Source organism: Cupressus sempervirens, chromosome 3 (assembly GCF_028749045.1).
Source record: "Cupressus sempervirens isolate cs-2001-9-10 chromosome 3, ASM2874904v1, whole genome shotgun sequence".
NCBI lineage: Eukaryota > Viridiplantae > Streptophyta > Pinopsida > Cupressales > Cupressaceae > Cupressus > Cupressus sempervirens.
The window spans coordinates 649264813-649282405 of record NC_143120.1 but is presented as its reverse complement, the minus strand read 5'-3'; the positions used below and the strand labels follow the sequence as shown (position 1 = coordinate 649282405).

General features: G+C 36.1%; 1 protein-coding gene across 3 annotated transcripts in view; it reads right to left on the bottom strand.

Annotated features, from left to right (window-relative positions):
• Positions 1-722: 722 nt before the first annotated feature.
• LOC149568371 (UDP-N-acetylglucosamine transferase subunit ALG14-like protein) overlaps positions 723-17593 on the bottom strand; it is a 35296-nt gene continuing 18425 nt past the window's right edge. For 2 of the 3 annotated variants that reach the window (XM_089821312.1, XM_089821314.1), the window contains exons 3-5: positions 5649-5795; positions 1631-1690; positions 723-1457 (exon numbers count right to left, since the gene is read on the bottom strand). In XM_089821312.1, the coding sequence (XP_089677438.1) occupies positions 1281-1457; positions 1631-1690; positions 5649-5795 (384 nt within the window). In that variant the 3' untranslated portion in view covers positions 723-1280. The remainder of the gene's footprint in view (positions 1458-1630; positions 1691-5648; positions 5796-17593) is intronic. The other variant, XM_089821313.1, reaches the window with a different exon arrangement.

The following is a 17593-nucleotide window of genomic DNA, read 5'->3' as shown; positions in this document are numbered from 1 at the left end:
ATATCTTCAGAATGGATGACACTATTCAGATTCCCATTTTGACAGCCATAGATACACCATCTTTTACAGCTAACATAAAAGGAGTTTAAAAGAAATATATTATTTAAATGAGATGGACTGATGAAACTTGTTCAGAATCATTAAGCTAATAATGCCACAAATCAATTGAGTTGCACTAAATTGGGTTAGTCTGAAAATATCAACGATTTATAGACAATTAACAGTTGATAATCATAGCTTTTGAAAACTTAATTTCCGAGAATAAAGTAGGCAATTCAAGTGACCGAATACACCAGAGTAAAATATTTTAACACCAAATCCAATATGATACGAGTTCAGAATTTGGATGTATGAACACGCATATGAAGAGACACATCCTCCCCAAAATCCTGTGATGTTTCAGATAATTTGCATTTTCAATGATGAATACTGGATTTAGAATTTTCACAACTGTCGTATTTTTAGTCAGCTTCTAATGGTCATTGCTTGATTACGAATTTCACTAATAATAATCTAATTACAACCGTATACGATACAACACAGTTATCTCTAAAAACAATATCCAAATTACACCTAGCAAACTCGAAAAAGAAGCATGTAAAGACCAGGTCCCAGAGATGAAAGTGAGTTGAGCTGTCCAATAAAGAGTACCGGATGTGGCAACGCAAGTGGAAACACAGTAAACTGCATCTTAGGAGAAGACATAAATATACCCAGTATCATCAACTCCAAAATGTTCAGTAGGTTGTATTAAATAACGTAAATGAATCAGAACAATTTCCTTGGTGGTAAAGCAGGAAACCATCATTAGCAGCAAAGGGTTCGCCAGTATTGTCAAAATTATCACAAACTGGCAACCTTCTGCAAAGCAATTGTAATATAATGCTAAAGATCAAATTATATTTCTGCTCCACTCAGATTCCTGGTTGAGTTCATTACTAATTCAAGAATATTCATATTGTTAAAAAATTCCATAGATTTACTTGTGATTGCACCTTAGTTTGAACCTTGAACCTTATAAGAACCACAACTGTTAAAGCATAGTCCAGAAAAGGTCTCTTATAACCCTATATGTTCATCATAGGATAAAAATAGAGAAAACCTGAGGACCAGCTTTCAAAATGCAGAGTTTCAACATTAGAAACATTGTAACATGTAGCTTTTAGAGTTGGAAAATTAGATGAGAAGCACTAAGGTGGCCTTTTGTGTCAAAAATCAAAGTATTATACCAATCATTTTCATTCCTCCTTTCCCTGTCAACCACGAAAGGAAATTGGAAACTACATTAGTCGTCCCACATAGTGAGCTTTGGGATATTTTTGCTTCAGTTGTGGCCATTGGACAAATAGCTGATCAGCCAAATGTAGCTTGTATAACAGCCAGCCACTCAGAGACAGCTTTTTCACTCTCGCAATGCTTTCAACGTAGAATATCATTGCCCATTTTATACCAATGACCTGATATAAAAAAAAATTAATTAAATCGTAAATTTCCCCAGGCAACAATCACTAACAAAGCCATTCTTGTAAGTAAACCAATACAAACTCAAAGAAGATGGAAACGTTTCATAAATGGAATGTGTGCATACTAACATCATAACCACAGATAAGCAAATCTATAAGTTAGCTACCTTCAAACAGAATCCAGCTATGCATAAAGGGATGCAAGTTCCTGGACCATTGCACAATATCTGCCACATAACAAGGCAGAGTAAGCTTCTAGCCAAGGTTGCTTACTACCTCATCAACATTTACGTTCAAGAGAATTTATTTTAAATATGTTCAAGTAGAGAAAAGAGGTCCAGGTTCTCAATGGCAACCAGATCCTACCACAATTTTGATGTGTTTTTTTCTGTGAATACGTTTAAAATGTGGTTACCAGACTTGGAGTCAAGCTCAGATTCAGCCAAGACTTGCCAAATTGAAAAAACCACGAAATATAGAAAAAAAAATTAGCACGTTAAGCTTTTATTATGCCCTTACCAATAGACAAACTTTAAAGACATGGTAAACTAATTCAATAGAGCCACTTTGACCACAACGGAAGAAAACATCAATCAAATAAATACAAAAGCAGCTTTTAGCTGAAGGAAACATTTTTTTTTCATTATATCATCATAATACAAATATTGTCAAGTGTATTCAAAACTCATGGTTATAAGCCTACACCACTCATTCCAGCATCTGTAGCCACAAAGGAAATCCTGTGTGGGTGTTTAAGAAGGAATTCTTGATAACAACGCAGCCATGATATCTGTCTATGTATCAGTTACACCAACATCCAGAGAGTTTGCTTGTACTATATCCTCCTCTACCATGGCTACCGCCTCTGTCTCTAGATCTATTTGATCCACCCATGCAAGGTCATCCTCATTGAAGTTAGGATCTTCAACTTAAAAGACCCAATATATCAATGAATCAGCCTCCTTTAGAGTGGTGAGCGATAAGTCACTATGCAGAAGTTGCTTGTGATGGAAGTGATCTGTAATGTCCCCACTACTAGAGTTTAGCTTGGGACAAGTAATCCCTACAAAAGAAATGTTAGAATTAAATAAATAAATACTTATTTATTATATTCTACGTGTAAATGCTACCCCGATTGTAACCCAGACCTTGAGGACATCTCCAGATCAGGTTTCTTAACCCTTAGTTGTTTCACTGTCTTCTTTAAAATGCACCCCCTAAGGTTTCTTCTTGAAAGGGACATCATCTATCCAAGACCTATCACATATGCATATGTTCTCATCAGAATATTCTGGCACATCCAGATTATATAAATCTCATCTAGTCATTCATACAGGATTATACTAACCTCTCGCAGTAGCACTATTAGACATTCATACAGAAGTTGTACTAAGCTCCTGCACTAGCACTACTATCTCATCTTGCCATTCATATGGAGGCTATACACCTCACACTAGCACTATGATTATATTATATTCATTTAATGAATACCATATCAAATTTAATAATCATCTAAATATTATTCTTTTGAATTGATAATAATTTTCTCATTTATAAGTATATACATATATGTATATGTATGTGTAGATGCCTATAGTTATTTTAACATTGCACAAACATAGAAAAATACGCTTTTTATACATATATAGGTATTGCTTTTAGTCCTTCTCTTTCTATTTATTGTTCTTCGTTGCCACTCATGGTATCCACATTTTTGGGATGGAGCTTGTCTTTTATCACCTTTCGGTTCTCATATTATCTATTCCCTAACCTGTATTTGTTATTCAATCTCCCTTATCCATGAATTGTGAGCTGTATAGATACTCCTTTTCCTTACATTTTGACCCATGTTATATATGCTCGACTGTCTCATGTGTCACAGGTCGTGACCCTTCACTTGACCCATTTGTTTAAAGGTGACCACCGATTATCATTTAGTACCGTTTGGTTAATATTATTACTTGATATTGATTAATTATGATTGAGATTATCAATAATATATTGATTAATAATATTGCTTAATCAATATATTAGTTAATAATATGTTATTTAATTAATTATACTGGATGATAATATTATGTTGATTAATTATTAAGTAATAGTAGTAAGAAATTAATTATTGAAAACATTAAGGACTTAATTATTATTTTAGCAACATCTAGGCAAAGTGTATACATCGATTTGGGCTCATGATATGATGTAATGAACATAAACAAAATCATTTCAACCTTTTCATCAACCACCTATTGTGACTCTTGCTGTGTATCTACTATCTACTCGAACATACCCGAAATGTGCTTGTTGCGTCTTGAAGCATTGTATAGTTAATCAAAGCCACAAATTGCAATCCTCGTAATAGTTGGAATTTGGCACCAAACCTATCCCATCATCACTGCTGAGTGACTAAGTACTACTAGCAGGGCTCACTGGTTTCCACAGATCTGATCAAACTCACTAATGAACAAGTTCCCAGGTCATCCACCCTAGCCTAGCATGATCCATCTCAGGACTCACTGAATTTCTTAATTTTGATTTTACAAAAAATGAGCTAAACACATCAGATTCATGTAAATTTAATAAACTACAGAATATTGCAACAGAAAATCAGAACATACAACAGATGATAAGTGGGAGAATGCCAGATTGAGATAATTATTATTTTCCTTACATGAAAATACAATGAGAGGGAGCAAATTTTTCATCGAAGAAAAGTTATCAAATAAAAGTTCTAACCATTCATTTATTTCACAGGTTTTACCGGTACAAGAAATGCAGCCACACAAGAAAATGGTTCACGTAGTTACAACTAACAACTATTCTTCATGACTATCCAAAAGATACTGATATCATACCACAATTTGAACAGGACTTATATTATTATTTTTCAGTATTAGGTGGAAACGAGTCAGAGGCAAAGAACTTCAAGGTGCAGAGATTGCTCTGATTATCTTGTTTCATATTAACTTATTTATTTATTTTATTTATATTTATAGTCCTTTTAATATGTAGTCTGGGTGCAGAAGCGGGTTATTGTGCCCCAACATTTTTTATAAATTGAAGTATCTACAGAATAAATATTCTGGTATACATGTAATATTACATCAAAAATATAAAATTCATAAATTAGGTAATAGTTCCAATGATGATGTCTCTGCTCAAGTTTCTGACTCGGGCTTCTAGTCTTTTTCCCAATAGCTAGAATATAATCTGTCATTCAGAGACATTTATAAGGCTAGTTCATCTTTAGATTGTTGAAATTTCCCATTAAGGCAGGGGTCTCATGAGAGGGGGCTACAGGTCTATTTTTAAGTCTAAGTGGTCCGGTAAGAGTTTTTTGGAGGCTACAGGGTTAATTAGAATATTTTCCTTCAAAATAGGAGCCTCACTTTTTTAGGCCTCTTATTTTGAGCAGGTGAAAATGGGATGGGGCTGACAATAGCTCCACCAGCTTAGAGAAAAATTTAGCAACTTGTCAAAAAATGAAACACTATATTCTCGTCAAAATTTAATTTTTTTACCAAAATATTAAAATTAAGAAATATTTTCCTTAAACTTAGGAGCTGAAACTTCTCACTATGAAATTCATAGGACCGCTCACCGTACAATTTTCCTAAAAAATTCTCAGCAGGTGCAGCTCTATTTTTAAGGAAGCTGGCATCCATGGGACCCCAGCCTAAGAATCTTATGATGTGCCAAGATACTTGGCAATAGATGAAACAATTCTGAACGTGTAACACAGTTTTTTCACAATAATAAACAATTCATACCACAGAATACAGAATCTGAAAATCTGACAATAAGACAGAAAGCCATGCCAATGCCAATTTACAGGAAGATGATAGATATATGTAAATGTGAGATAATTATAATTCTGTAGTTAAGAATATGTAATCAATAAATTAACTTCATTACATACTAAATTTAGAAGTAATTTTTTATGCACAATTTACTATTTAATCAACAATCAGCCTTCACATGGGTCAAAGCACAACATACTAATATTTCTTGCTGTGCATATGATCATTTAGGTGCCGTGACCAAACTTTTGCAGCCTAAGAATCTGTTTGTAAACTTAAATATGAGTTATAGCAACAACAGCTTATACTCTCTCAGATCATATAACCAATAAGCACAAGAGAAGAAAAAGTTTGAAACTAATTTGAGGACTTCCCAGTGTTTACATACCACATCAGGCCTGATTTGGCAAATCAACCACATTGCATGTATCATGGCTACTAATGTTGTACCAATGGAAGTTAAATATGACTGGCCAACTTCCCTGCTTCGATAAATTTTCATATATTCTGCACCTTGGAATAACTTGGCTTCAACCTGGATGTCCAATGTAAGATTCAGAATTTAGTTAATGGAATGTCAAGTATAAAATTGCATTGAGTGTGCGTTAAAGAAAAATACATGAATGATATAAGCAACAAAATTCATAAATTGTTACAAACATTTTTATTAGATAAATGGGGTTTTTACTAGGGTAACGTGACTTGCGGCGAGTCACACGAGTCAGGCGAGTCAGCGAGCCACGCTGACCTCGCCGAGTCACAATGACTCGTGACTCGCGAGCGGCGAGTCACGAGGAGTGACTCGCGAGTCACCGAGTGACCCAGCCTGCTTGACTCGGCCGCGACAGGCATGAAACCGGGCCTTGAAAATATAATTTTTTACATGTTTTTTTTTTTACATATCTCACTCATATAACCCTAAAAGGGCTCCCATAACAGTCTATAGTGAAAAGAAGAAAGAGAGAGAGAGGTAGAAGAGAAATAGAGGTTTCTTGTTTTGCAACCAGTTGAAAGGAGGAGAAAAGCTTGCATTTGTGACATTGGAGCTTGCATTTAGATCATCAAGGAGTTTATAAGAGCTCTTCTCAACACTTCCCAAAGCATTTGAAAGAGATAAGACTTGATTGTTTAGATTTTGATGATTTTTTTGTCTATGCTTATGGGTTTTTTGCATGAATTTTTTTTGTTTGTTTATGAGTTTTTTTTTTACTTTAGATCTTCATAAAATGCAATGCTGAAATGGTAATATTTGGTCTAAAATGTCTTATTGCAGCAACCTTTACATTGTTCCTTAATTAAGTCATAATGGCTTCTGGAGGTAAAAAATCTAAGCTCTCTAAAGGCAACAAAAAAGATGAGTGTTGGAAGTTCACCATAGAATTTCCGGGTAGAAAGAGAACTCAAACAAAATGCCTATTTTGCAAAACTATTAATAGTGGGGGGATAAATAGATTAAAATACCATATTGTTGGCTTACGTGGTCATGATATTGAGCCTTGTCGAGTTGCAACTGTTGAGGCTCAACGTTTTTGTTATGTAGCCTTGGAAAAATATGAACAAGAAAAAGAATTAAAAAAAAAACAATTAGAAGAGTTAGCTTTGATTGGTTCTAGTTCCCTTCCACGCTCATCTGCAAATGTTTCTGAGTCAGTAGGCTGTGTTGGAGAAGGTTCTTCCCATCCCCCCTATCGTCCTAGTGCTTCTGTTGCTCGTGCTTCTTCTACATCTATTCCTTGCACTTCTAGTGATGCTACTACTGCTGCCCCTTCTACTAGTGCTGCTCTTCTTCGTTCTAGAGTCAGAAAATCTAATAAGTTGGACAACTTTTTTGTACCGCGTACTACTCCTGGTGCACAACCCTCACTTGAGAGCATGGACTGAAATAGGGAGATACATGAAGCTGGAGTAAGAGCAATTTGCAAGTTTTGGTTTTTCTGCGACATTCCATTTATAGCAGCCAGGTACTTCAAGTTTTCAACTTCATTTATATTTTGATTGTTTTACGTTTTAAGTTCTAAAATTTATATTCAATTTTATACTTTTAACTTGATGTTGAAAATTTGACATATGCTAATTAAAATGTTTTTATAAATGTAATAGGACTCTTTATTGGCAGGGGATGATTGATGCAGTTTCCATCTGTGGTGCGGGGTTCAAAGCCCCCACTGAAGATGAGTTGAGTGGCCCCCTCTTGCTAGATATGGTTGAGGAGATGAAACTTGAGTTGGAGGACCACAAAAAGATTTGGAGCCAAAAGGGGTGTACCATCATGACAGATGGATGGACAGATAGGAGGTCCAGAACCCTCCTAAATTTTCTTGTTTCTAGCAGAGGTAATTCATCATGCTCTACTTCTTGAAGTCTAAAATTTAATGTATACTATTATTGAATAACGAAAATTTTGCTTTATTGAGTATTGATTCTTGATTCTTGAATGATAATTATTTTGTTTAATTTTCACTTTTAGGATCCACCATATTTTTGAGGTCCATAGATGCTTCCTCATGTGTGAAAAATGCAAAATTCTTATGAGATAATGCAGCTAATTATGTTGCTACAGGTAAAATTTGAACTTCTAACTTTCTAAGTTCTACTTCTAAAAAAATTGTTTTAGTTTTTCATTAAATTTTGAAAATTAAAAGTTTTTTAATACATCAAAAATTTTCATTGTTTACTAACTAATTTAAAATTGCTGCAGGAAAACTATTGATGGAGAGACACCCAAAAATCTTTTGGACTCTATGTGCGGCCCATTGCATCGACCTCATGTTAGAGGATATTGGCAAGCTTGTATGGGTGAAATCATGTGTTACCAAGGCCAAAAATCTTTGCGAGTTCATCTATAATCATGCCTTGGTCCTCAGCACTATGAGGAAATACACGAAGGGAAAGGAGTTGGCTCGTCCTAGTATCACAAGATTTGCCTCTAACTTTATCACACTAAAATCCTTGCTGAGTTCAAGGTTAGAGTTGAGGTGCATGTTTGTTGGTCCAGAATGGAGTTCCTCCTCCTTTACGAGCAGCCCTGCAGGGATAGATGCAACAAAATGCATTTATGATGATGATGATTTTTGGGAGCCATGTTCGAAGATTGTGGAGGTAATTTAAAATTTAAATTTTAAATTTTAAAAGCTTAAGTCTTAAAATTTTATAAATTAATTTGTCTCGTACATATTTTTGTTTTATTTTCATTGTACAACTTTGCAAAGTTTCATCATTCACTAAATTGTTTTTATGTTTAATTGTTTTGTAGATCACCGAGCCCCTTGTAGCCCTCCTACGAGTTGCTGATGGCAAGAAACCCTCTATGGGCTACATTTATGAGGGCATGGATAGGGTCAAGGAGACTATTAAGGCCAAATATGTAGGAGTTGAGGAAAACTATGGCCTTGTTTGGGACATAATTGATAGGAGATGGCAAAATCAACTTCATAAGCCCATCCACGCAGCAGCCTATTACCTCAATCCAGCATACCGTTTCCTTGATGATTTTAAGGCAAATGAGGAGGTTCTTAGTGGCCTATACACGGTGCTATCGAAGATGTCCCCTCATCCCACAGATATATTGCTTGAGATGGATGCCTATAATAATGCATCAGGGCCCATTTTTTCAAGTCAAATTTGCAAAGAAGGTCGTACAAAATTGCAGCCAGGTAAAGATTGCAGCTTAAGCCTTATACAATCTAGTTTATAAATTTCTAGTTTTAAACTTAAAGTTCAAATTTTGAAATGAGACTAATATTTTTTGGTTTTCCTTTTTTCAAAATTCAGATAGATGGTGGCAAATGTTGGGCCCTCAACCAAAAACCTTCAGCAAATCGCCATCCGCATTTTGAGCTAGCCAAGTAGCGCTTTTGGATGTGAGCGCAACTGGAGCATGTTCGAGCACATCCACTCGAAGAGGCGTAATAGGTTGTCTATGCAGAAAATGAATAGTCTAGTCTTTGTGCACTACAACCTACGCATTAGGATTAGGAAGATTTTGGATAGTGACACCTCTCCAATTACTCTAGAGGAGGTTGATCCAGAGTCTGATTGGATCACTGAGGCTACTGATCCTGTCTTTGATGATGAGGACCTACAGTGGCTTGACCAGGCAGATAGAGAGGGCCAAGTTGAGGCTGTGGCTATGGCAGCAGAGGACCAGAGAGCTCCAGTTGTTCCTAGTGGCACCTCACAAACATTGGCAGAGCCAGAGGCAGAGAGTACAGTTGATCCTAGAGGCACCTCACGAGCTGATGCTATGGCTACTGAGACATCCAAGACCTACCTTAGATGCCTTACTAGAGGCATTTTGTAGATTATACTGAGCCTGAGCCTGAGGTTGAGGTTGAGGTTGAGGTTGGGGATGAGGATGAGGATGACGATGATGATGAGGATGACGATGAGGATGAGGATGATGATGAGGACTCCGACTAGGAGCCATAGCTGTAGACTTATAGTCTTGTTTTAACTTTTTGTTTAATAGTTTAACAGTAACTTAATATATGATCAGCATTTGGAACATTTGAATTTGATGATGACTATTGAATCTTGATGTGTTGGATTTCATAATGCATAAATGATAATACATATACATTTTGATGGTTTGCATGGATTTATCCTAGTTTGACTATAATTACTAGTAATATAGTATTTACTTTTAGCAATTTACCTTTGTAAGTTTGTAACTTTGTAGTTTGTAGTATTGTACATATGTAATCGATGTTTGACTTTTAAGTTTTAAGTTTTTAACTTTAAGTATGTGGCATGTGCATTATGGTCAAATTATCTTCTATTTAATGATGTTATTGTGTCTTTATGCTTTATTCAATAATGGGTGCATGGAATGTTCTTTAAATCCTAAAATATCTCAAAATTTCGAAGTTTTTTCACTTTGCCGAGTCACCGCCGAGCCAGGTCACGAGTCAGAGCCGGGTCACGAGTCAAGTTACCCTTGCCGAGTCCGAGTCTCATTACATTGGTTTTTACTGAGCCCTGAAAATTTTACTTCATATGAAAAATGAAGTTCAGAACAGCCGAGTATACTAGGTTCAAAGAATCAAAACAATACAGAAAAAAACTGGAGAAAACCATACAAAATCACTACTTTAATCCTAAAGACAAATGGTTAAAAAGGACCTTAACGGCACTGCTCTCAATGATAGTGTTGGCTCCTGATTTAACAGAGTTTTAACAACCAGGTAGCTGAAACAAAATATGACTAAGGGTAGCTAACTCCTATTATCAGCATACTTGAAAAGAACCTGGACCAACTAACAAGGCAACCCTTCCTCCTACTCTTTGAGCTCTGCAAAACTCAGGCGAGTACACCCAAGATTACTCCTATCTAAACTTGAATCATCGACATTTGTGCAGCAAAAAACGAAGTATAACAGCTACTCACAGAGTCTTTCAACCCACAAATAAGTAAAGGTCTACATTCAAGCCCTAAAACATAAAGGGAAACATGATTTAGATTTAAGTTGTTTCTCAAAAAGACCATGAAATGAAACAACAAAATCACATGTAAAGCTTCCAACACTGAGATCAATGCCTTATCCACACTGGACAACTGAGTCATGAAACACATGACAGAGCATAACAGATTTCAAACGATAGCTCAGATCCAAGAAACCATGCTAAAACAAGACTTTATTTCCATTAAGATTTTTGCTATCTCTGAATATACAATGCAAGACGTGACACAATACACTCAAAAGACTCATATGGACTCAACAATAGATCCAATATTTCTGCTCATAGGAAAACTATACAAGTGTTGCTCAATGCACAATGAACATGCTAAAAAAATGGTAGAAACACAAGTTATGGAGCTTCTCCAACAAGCTGGAACCAACCTATAGAAAGAAAGAGAAGAGGAAGATATAGGAGAACGAAAAGGGTCAGATCTGATCTGTAGATGCCAAATGTCACCTTCATTCTTCATCCACATGCTAAAGCAAAGCCTCTCTCCTCTCTCCTCAACTGAAAACCCAAACTGATCTTCATCATTGCTGCAACAATCTCCAATGATGAAAACAAACTCTGAAGAAAAACCCCAACTGCCTCCAAAACTGTTGATAAAATGCCTTCCAAAGTCTTGAAACAGAAAAATAGAAGTGTGGGGAGAACCTCCACCAAGTTTGGCACAAACACACTTGATGGTCTGACCTGAAATTGCCCAGAACTGTCACCAAAAAAGGCCATGAAAGATGCCCACCTGTGGTAAAAAAAAAAAAAAATGTAACAAAATAATCTTCATGCTGAAAGATACCACAGTGAAAACCCTTGGTTGTTGTAGAATATCCTTCATTATTTTATTCATCTTGTAGTTGCTCATGCATTCCTCTCCATTATAACGGACCTTCACTAAAAAATCATATAGTATACACTATATGATATTGGGGCATTTCCATAAAAAATCACACAAGCCTTAAAAAGTATTGCACGGGTTCTTAATAAAATAAAATGACTTTAAAAAACTGTGCAGGTCCAATCTTATTGATTGGGCTCTAACCAATAAAATACCTTTGAAAACCTCTTAAATCTGATTGGCCAGCACGTTTTCATCACGGGCCCCACTTTGCATTAAGTCTCCTCTTCATTTTACTTTATTTCCCCATGTTTTATTAATTCCTCTTCTTGTGCATTCACGTAGACATGAGAGAGCAATTTTTTATCATTTAATTGAAGACTTTGCAAAGCACCTTCCCTCCACTTCTCAGTCAAACGATCAACCTGGACACTGCCATGTGTCACCACCCCACTCGTCCACTTGGTCCAAGTCATTGCTCTATCAGCACTCTATTGTGGGACCTTGCCACGTGATGCTTCCTGATTGGCTCCAAGGTCCACCTCAACCTACCAAACGTACAGGCCAACCGAGTATCCTTGCCACGTGTTGTCATCTTGTATTTTCGCATCTCTGTGTCAAACTCTCAAAAGCATGTAATGTCGACACTTGGAACTTGCTTACATCATCGCTTGTTGGGTCCCTATGCTACGTATCCACTCCTAGTTAGTCGAACCCATCATGTCATCACCAACTCATCCTAGTAATCTCAGCATCTGTCGGGACCAGCGTGGCACGTGTCAACACCTTGCATTTTCGGAGGTCTAACACCACCTTGCGAAAACATGTCATTGGTCCACCTATCATGTTGTCTGCATCACCACATGCGGGTCCCAAGTGCCACATGGCACTCTATCGTGTTTTTGCATGTCTGACACAGGCTTCTTATGAAAATGCAATGCATTGACATGTGTTGGGCTTGCTGATGTTACCTGTTCAAGTCTCGCCTTGTTCCTTGTGCCACTTGTCATTCAACTATTGATCGATCATGTATGATGGAGCACTACATCATTTACCATCTCGTTCAAAATTCGGAAGGGGCCCACCATGTGACCCAAGCAATTACTTCACAGTTCGAGCCCACACACAAACACACATCACTTGCCAAAAAACTCATGGCCTTCTTGGCAACTAAGTAGTAGCGCAACTATACATAAAAATACATATAAGAACAACCCCACAAACAATGCAAAACGAACATTGTAAGGGAAAAACTTACACAGAATGACCCTGCAACCATTTATTTCCTCTTTCTTTCATCAAAGGTGGCTCCTACTGCGTGTGTTTTCTATTGTGCTCTGTCACAGAAAATATATGCCCAACTTCAACTAGTAGCGCCCCCTTCCTTTCAGCGGCACTCCCCAATAACATTCAAACTATGCCCAAATCTGCACACCACTTTAATTGTTCAGGGGTGCATAGCTAAAAACCAATAGACTCGATCCAATTACAAGCTCCTTTAATGGAAATGGTGCCTTATAAATGGTATTTTCAAACTCAACAACAAGGCCTTCTCCATTATTGTGCCCCCAATCATAGCATCAAAAACAATAAAATGGATCCTCAAATTGCTTGCATTGGAAGACGAAGTTTCTCAGATTCCTCATAATCTCAACCTGTGTTAAAAACAATTGCAGGTTCTTGTGCAAATTTCAAATACCCCCTTTGCATAGAAAGTTGGCGCCCTCTTTCAATCAATTTTCTCCTACAACATTGTTGTGAATGGCCATATTGGCCTCTGCCCAGAAATTGTGCGCTTGCAAATACATATGCCAAGGTCCCTTGTTTGAAAATGAACATTGCACCTCAATACTTTTGTCATCAGTGCCTTTCAACTCTGCATGAACTACGAAAAGGGCATTCCAAAACTGAAGTCACCCTTACTGCTGGCATGTGCCCGATGTAACCTGGTCGGTTTCAATTATGTGTCCAAAATAATTTTTTAGACATTCCCCATTTATGTCTTGCAATCCGCTTCTCTGTGTATACTTTCAACATAAGTACACTTGCATCAGCGAGCTCATTTTCTAAATCAGTGAGAAGATTTATCCGTGTTCACCTTTGATATGCGCCTCTCCGTACATCCCTCAAGAGGTCAACACAACATCTCCCCACAACCCGCATATCATATTTGTAAACGGCCAAGCGAGCCACTATCAAATTGCATTGGCTTGTCAAGGCATGCATGAATATAATATAGGGCAATTGAAACTTGAAAGAATCCATTTGTTTTCTTGAGTTTTTGTGTTACAATCATTATATGTGATGCACAACAGCCTCCAGGATTCAAGTTTTGTCCCAATAACAAAGAGCTCATAACACATTGTCTTAAGAGAAAGGTTTTAGACAACAGTCTCATAGGAAAGGTCATTGCTGAAGTGGACTTCAATAAGTGTGAGCATTGAGACCTCCTTGGCATGTTCAATTCCCTTCTTTATTGTTCACTGTGTATAATTCTACACACCCATTTGATTTTGAATGATGATGTGTGCATACTGAAACCAATCATGTCATTCCAAGCATTATCCCTTCATTTGATTTATTTTGCATTTGGCATTAATCATATAAGAGGAGCCTTAATTTAAAATTGAAAAGCTACAATTGTTCTCCAGTTCCCATACTCTTATGCAATACACCAAAGGAAAACCATTGTTTTATTATTCTTTGATATGAGATGTTACCCCTCTCGCATTGTCCAGCATAATAACTTATATCCATCATCAACAATATCATCCTTACCTTGCAATAGTTTAATGATCAAAATTAGTATAACCTCTTAAGACACCTTCACTCTCCAGACATTATCTTATCAATCTGATGAAAATCAGTAGGGTCCCAAAGTGGGCCCAGCTAAACAAAAAATTGAATTCATTCAACTGACCTCTGAGATATGTCTGACCAACCTCCCATATTGATTTGCAATGAAATTTGATTATTGGTTGATCACTTGAAAATCATTTTTCACCTTCTCTGAAAATTTGTCACTTTTGTGCTGAGAGGCCCAAAAACCGGCTTCAAAAACTGACAAGATCAAACAATTAGGACCTGACATTTTGCATTCATATTGTGTGTTACACAAAAATCTTGAATACAAAATTTCATCCCATGACAAGATTCAGGTCAAAAGATTTTAATCGTCAAAGTTGCACACTTCAAACTGTCATGTCACTGAACATATCAAAAACAGATAATTGCATTTAGATTTGGCTTTATAAACATATCCAACCATCACTTCAGAACTTGAAACCTAGGGCATAGATTCACTCTGATATAGAGAGTATGCGGGCAAAATTTGGGCTCATGACAAATAACTAGGTGTATTTGGCAAGCGTGCAAAGTTGGTTACTGGAAATTGCAGAACTGGACAACCTCGTGAAACATTGATTTTTGCATATGGAATGGCTTCAGAAAAGTGCTCAAATAAATTCATCAAGATTGGAAAACTAGCATGCATGGAGTATTTTCAGTGTAAAATACAAGGGTATCACTAGTTTGGCTTCATATATCACAAGTTCAAAAGATTTCTTCCAAGTGTCTAGGATAATACCTGAGCAGTAATTATATCTCAAATTTGGCTAAAACTGAGTCCAAAGAGCGGTATTAAATTCACTAAAAATCTTAAGCCAGTGCAAACCAGCAACACTGATTTTTCTCTGAGAATGAATGGTACATGAAAGTGAGCATTGCCTATGAAGTTATTATGTGGGGCAGAATGTTGAAGTAAGGCCTCAAAAAGTTTAAACTGAAGAGCACATGATTATATTGAGAGGGAGGTAGGGAGGGGATGAATCAGTATAATAACAAATTTGCCAATTTAAAACTTTTATCCAAACAATTAACTTCAAATGCTGAAATGAACAATTATGCACATAAACACAATAACAAAAAGATTTACATGGAAACCCAATGCAGGAGAAAACCACGACAAATAATTGTTTTTATATTAACTTGTTCTATTACATAGATTTGTAGGCTCCAACCCTAATATTTATAAGCACCGACTCACTGGAAGCTCCAGTTCCGACACTTAGCAGGCACCGACCTATTGGAAGTACCAATCCCCACTGCTATCTTTGTGAGCACCAACCCACTGCATGCAATATCTTTTTCCACCTTGACTATGTTGCTTGCTTCAACTGATGATGGATAGTTTAACTACACAACTATCTTTAGTCTGATATTATCTTATCTTGAATATAATTTTTATACATATCTCTTATTCCTTCTTATCTGCTGCTTCTAAATTTTCACATAGATTGAAATATATAAATTCAGAATAAATCTAGATATATATTATATTTCTTAGACCATTATTCTGCTCCACATTCTCTTTATTTCAAATATTTCTGCCTTAATATTCTCTTTTCCTTGTCCGCATACTTCTTACTGTAATGTCCCCTTTTTAGCATTCATAGCATGATGTTGTTGTTAGCCTATTTCCCCACGGTCCCGTAGACTAACCAAGACATTAATGGGACTTAGAGGCCATTTGGCCTAGATAGTTTCAGTTGCAAGTTTTTCTGAGGGGTTTTGAGGCAACTTTGGGCATACTTACTATTTATAGTAAGTCATCTTGGGCATGGGTGAACATCCAGTGGCAATGATATGTCGATGGTAATTGTTTAAAATCAACAAGAAGACTTGTTTATCACTGATAAGATTTGTTATGCATTGATAAAGCTATTTTATAAAGTTAAATTTAAATATTTAACTTTATTAATGCATAGACTATAGTTTGTGGGAAATATTTAAATTAAAAGAGTCCCCTTTATTTTATAACACATTGGAGACATAAGTTACATAAAGGGAGTTATGTTTTATCACACATTGAGAAAACGAAGGATGGAGCCCTTGTGAGAACACTATGAAAGAAATGGAAGAGCTTCTTTTAAGTATGCTTGGAAATATCAAAGAAATTGAGAAATTTTTTAGAGATTATGTCTCAATAGTTTGAAGGACGAAATCCGTTCAAGCTGAAAATTTTGACGCTATTGAAAGATATGGTCTTGAGATTCAACATGGTAGCAGTCCGAAAAAGCAGATACAAAAAAGCAGTTCGAAAAAGCGGAACCGAAAAAGCAGGCTGAAAAAGTAGTCCGTAAAAGCAGTCCGAAAAAGCGGAACCAAAAAAGTAGGCTGAAAAAGCAGTTCGTAAAAGCAGATCCGAAAAAGCAGTTCGAAAAAGCAAATCAGAAAAAGCAAAGCAGAAGGGGCAGCATTTAAGAAAATTATTACAGCCATCTACAACCAGGTTCCTTTATTAGTATTGCTTTTTAGGTGTTATAAGTTTCAGCTGTAAGTGTGCATTATACCAACATTATCATTTTGTAATCCATGTAAATGCCAAAAGTCTTGGCCATATTTCATGAGCATTGTATTAGAAATTTCATTGCAAATTAAGAAGATAATAGTTGTTGGTGTCATTTAAGCAATTCAATATCATTATATATCAGCTAGTTAGTTTGCATACCAACTGTTTGTAAAAATGTCAGTTGGCTGTAGGTATTCATTTCTCATGCTTAGATCATATATATGCACTGAATATTGCCAAAATTAGTAGCACACTCATGTTAGGTCATTGTGTCGTCCATTTGGAGTCTTCTAGCACAAGATTCTCATTGATGCAAATTGAAGAAAAAGTCATTTAAAGCAAGTTGAAATATTATATCAGTGATACATCCCTTGCATGTGAATTGTTTGATGAGATTCTTTGAGCTTTCATCAGCATTTTTTTGAGATCAGATTTGAGGAGGGTCATTATAGTGGTATCAAAGCGTGCTTGCAAAGTGTTTGACGAAATGTCAAACAACTTAAGTATAAAGATTTTTGGTGTTTGAAGTAGTTATAACCTATTGAGGTTATTACACTTACTCATATTTTTAAAATGATACATCTATCTTTTTATATATATATATCAAAAAGACACATCTCTTAGCAAAAGAGACTTCTTTGATGATAAGATTATATATATATATATATATATCAAAAAGACACATCTC